Genomic DNA, 3,771 nt, shown 5'->3' with positions numbered 1-3,771 from the left:
CTTTCTCCCAATACTATTACTACTATCTGAAATCTCACATATAATTCTCACTGCTACTCTGTCCTGGGTACAATTGAAGTATACTATGTGGCCAAAAAAAAAGCCCAACTTTCATCACACCCTTTTATTTTCTCTCTCTCTCTCTCTCTCTCTCTCTCTCTCTCTCTCTCTCTCTCTCTCTCTCTCTCTCTCTCTCCATCTTTTTGCCCCCTTTCGCCAACTCCAGATTCTGAGGATCTGCACGCGGTACACCCCCGACCAGGACACCATGACGTTTTCGGACGGCCTGACGCTGAACCGCACGCAGATGCACAACGCCGGCTTCGGGCCGCTCACCGACCTGGTCTTCGCCTTCGCCAACCAGCTGCTGCCGCTCGAAATGGACGACGCCGAGACAGGCCTACTTAGCGCCATCTGCCTGCTGTGTGGAGGTACGACAAGTACAGATATCACTGTGTGTGTGTGCGTGTGTGCGTGCGTGGGTGTGTGTGTGTGTGTGTGTTTGTGTGCGTGCATGTGTGTGCGCTTATGTGCGTGTGTGTGCGTGCATGTGTGTCAGTGTGTGTGTGCGTTCATGTGTGTGTGTGAGAGAGAGAGAGAGAAAGAGAGAGTGACTCGCAACATCTGGCTGCTGAATGGAGGTACGATAAGTGCAGATTTGGAGCACTAGAATATCACAGGGCTTACAGCAGAGAGGTGTGTGTGTGTGTGTGTGTGTGTGTGTGTGTGTGTGTGTGTGTGTGTGTGTGTGTGTGTGTGTGTGTGTGTGTGTGTGTGTGTGTGTGTGTGTGTGTGTGTGTGTGTGTGTGTGTGTGTTTATGTGACTCCTCAGCACCATCTCTCCTCTGTGTGAGGGTACCAACACACACACACACACACACACACACACACACACACACACACACACACACACACACACACACACACACACACACACTTATGCTGTGGATGTACTTGACTTCAGTACAGTACCGCCACCATGGCATCGCAGCACCCGAACATGATACACTGGTGCCAAAGGTTTTCAATACGGTAGACCAGGGGTCACGTGATTGCGCACACCCATGGTTCTCGTTCTTGATTCTCATTGTGTGTTGGTCACAGTAATTTTAGATGCAACGGCAAGCATGTAATGCCCATAAATGAATTAGTAATTGTTGGTTGAAGAGCTGCAATGCATATGCTTCAAAGATGGTCCACTGAAAACGTGGTCAACTGGTAGGGCACTCGCCTGCCATGCGGCTTACCCGGGCTCGATTCCCGGCCCCTTTGCCGACCCCTCCCCGTCTGTCTCCCAATTCGCTTCCTGTCCACCTCTCACACTGTCCTATCAAATAAAGTCGAAAAAGACAAAAAAAAAAGAAAACGGGGGCGCTGTGGCGCAGTGCGCTAAGCCCTTCACATTTGGGCTTGCATTTCCCGACCCTTCCCCATCTCTCTATCCCAATGATGTCCTGTCTCCTCTCATACTATCCAGTAACAATAAAGGCCAGAAAAGGCCCCAAAAAACAAACTAAAAAATCCATACATTAGTGACACTGGCTGTCGTTGCGCCGCCCTGACGTGTGCCACTGCTGAAACATCACTAACCTGTGTGTGTGTTTGTGTGTGTGTGTGTGTGTGTGTGTGTGTAGATCGTCAGGACCTTGAGGAGTCGGACAAGGTGGACGTCCTGCAGGAGCCGCTGCTGGAGGCCCTGAAGCTCTACGTCAGGAACCGCCGGCCCCACAAGCCACACATGTTCCCCAAGATGCTCATGAAGATCACAGACCTGCGCAGCATCAGCGCTAAAGGTAGGCACACACGCTCACACACACACACACACACACACACACACACACACACACACACCCGACGTACACGTACACACACACGCACGCACACCCACACCAGACGCACGCACACACATACACACACACACCACACGTACACACACACACACACAAACCAAACATATACACACACACACACACACCAAACGTACACACACACACACACACACCAAACGTACACACACACACATACACACCAAACGTACGCACGCGCACACACATACACACCAAAACACCAAATCAAGCCTCTCAGTTCTATACTTATGGGCAACTTCCATTGGCTCCTATTCTAATGAAATAAAAGAATGCTAACCAATGGCCCAGAACAAGCTTACAGGAATAACAACTATAATGCCTCTCTCTCTGTGTCTCTCTCTCTCTCCCTCTCTCTCTCACTCTCCCTCTCTCTCTCTGTCTCTCTCTCTCTCTGTGTCTCTCTCTCACACTCTCTTTCTGTCTCTCTCTCCCTCTCTCTCTCACACTCTCTCTGTCTCTCTCTCTCTCTCTCGCTCTCTCCCCCTCTCTCCAGGTGCGGAGCGTGTGATCACCCTGAAGATGGAGATCCCGGGCTCCATGCCGCCTCTGATCCAGGAGATGCTGGAGAACTCTGAGGGGCTGGAGAGCCAGGGTGGCGGGGCGCGGGGCGGAGGAGGAGGAAAAGGAGGAAAAGGAGGAAAAGGAGGAAAAGGAGCCAAGGCGGGCAGCTGTAGCCCCAGCCTCTCCCCCAGCTCCGACCACAGCAGCCCCCCGCCACCCTCGCCCTCCCCTTCCCCATGATGGAACCTCCCCTCACACTCTCTCTCACACACACACACACACACACACACGTAAACACACACACACACAGCACTGTGGATGCCACCGGCCCGACAACACCTCCACCAACCCAGCAAACACCTGACAACCCATCCCACCCCGCTCCTTGCCTTCCTCTCCTCTCCTCTGCCTTTCCTGGTACCCCCCCACCCCTGCCTTTCATTCCTGCTTCACTATTGCCCTGAGCCCCCCCCTACCCCCTTCCCCCTACCCCAAACACCTGACCCCAGGCCTATTGTTTTTTTTTTCGGGGAGGGAGGAGAACTGCATTGGGTTTGGATTGGGCTGGGCCGGGCCGGGCCGGGTCGGGTCGGGTTGGACCAAACAGCGGGACCAGGACCTCCATTTTTCCCCCCCTGTTGAGTGGTCTTCTGTTTTCCACCCCTTGAAAATAAAAACACTCGGGGAGAGTTGGGGCAGACATTTCAATGGGTGGCCAAGGGGTCCGGATCACGTTTGAAGAAACACAAAGCTGTTGCTTTGTCACTTGGACAGGAGACAGGAGGATGAGGGTTGAGGGTTGGGGGATGGGGGATGCGAAGACCCCTGGATCAGAGGACCACCTGACAACCACCCACCCACCCAGCCAGCCCACCACCGCACTGCCCGACCCCATCCTGACACCCCCCCGCCCCCTCCTCCAAACTGGACCCCCCCCCTCCTGGACACCTTTCCTGCTGAGCAAAGAGTGTTTGGGCCTGTGGGGATGGTGTGATGGTGGTCGTGATGATGGGGGTAGAGGTGGGGATTGAGGCAGGGGGCATGTTGGGTGTGCTGCACCCCCCCCAACCCCGGGCCACTGATGGCCCAGATCTCAGCCAGATGCTGCCCTCCCCTCCCCCTCCTCCTTCCCTCCAGTCACGTCGCTCCGTCCAGACGCCACTGTGTCTAGGCCTGTGACAGTCAGGCCTCTGCTCCACCCCTCTCCACCCACCGGACCGCAGAGACAAGGCGCTGGTCAGGCGCCGGGCCGGGTGGGAGGAAGTGAGGCGTGTCCACTTCCTGTGCTGTTCTGTCCACGTACTGTAGCTGTGTGAGTGTGAATGGGCACTTGTGTGTTCAGGTGTGCGTGGATGCGTACGCCGCAAGAGCACGCGAGACACCACACCTCTTCTGTCTGGGC

The 3,771-nt window shown here is 54.8% G+C and overlaps 1 protein-coding gene across 2 annotated transcripts in view; it reads left to right on the top strand.

Annotated features, from left to right (window-relative positions):
- rarab (retinoic acid receptor, alpha b) overlaps window positions 1-3,269 on the top strand; it is a 311,388-nt gene extending 308,119 nt beyond the window's left edge. For both annotated transcript variants that reach the window (XM_063190000.1, XM_063189992.1), the window contains 3 exons: window positions 227-431; window positions 1,635-1,793; window positions 2,362-3,269. In XM_063190000.1, the coding sequence (XP_063046070.1) occupies window positions 227-431; window positions 1,635-1,793; window positions 2,362-2,609 (612 nt within the window). In that variant the 3' untranslated portion in view covers window positions 2,610-3,269. The remainder of the gene's footprint in view (window positions 1-226; window positions 432-1,634; window positions 1,794-2,361) is intronic.
- The last annotated feature ends 502 nt before the right edge of the window (window positions 3,270-3,771 follow it).

This window comes from Engraulis encrasicolus, chromosome 2, assembly GCF_034702125.1.
Source record: "Engraulis encrasicolus isolate BLACKSEA-1 chromosome 2, IST_EnEncr_1.0, whole genome shotgun sequence".
NCBI lineage: Eukaryota > Metazoa > Chordata > Actinopteri > Clupeiformes > Engraulidae > Engraulis > Engraulis encrasicolus.
This window is presented reverse-complemented; position numbering and strand designations above follow the sequence as displayed.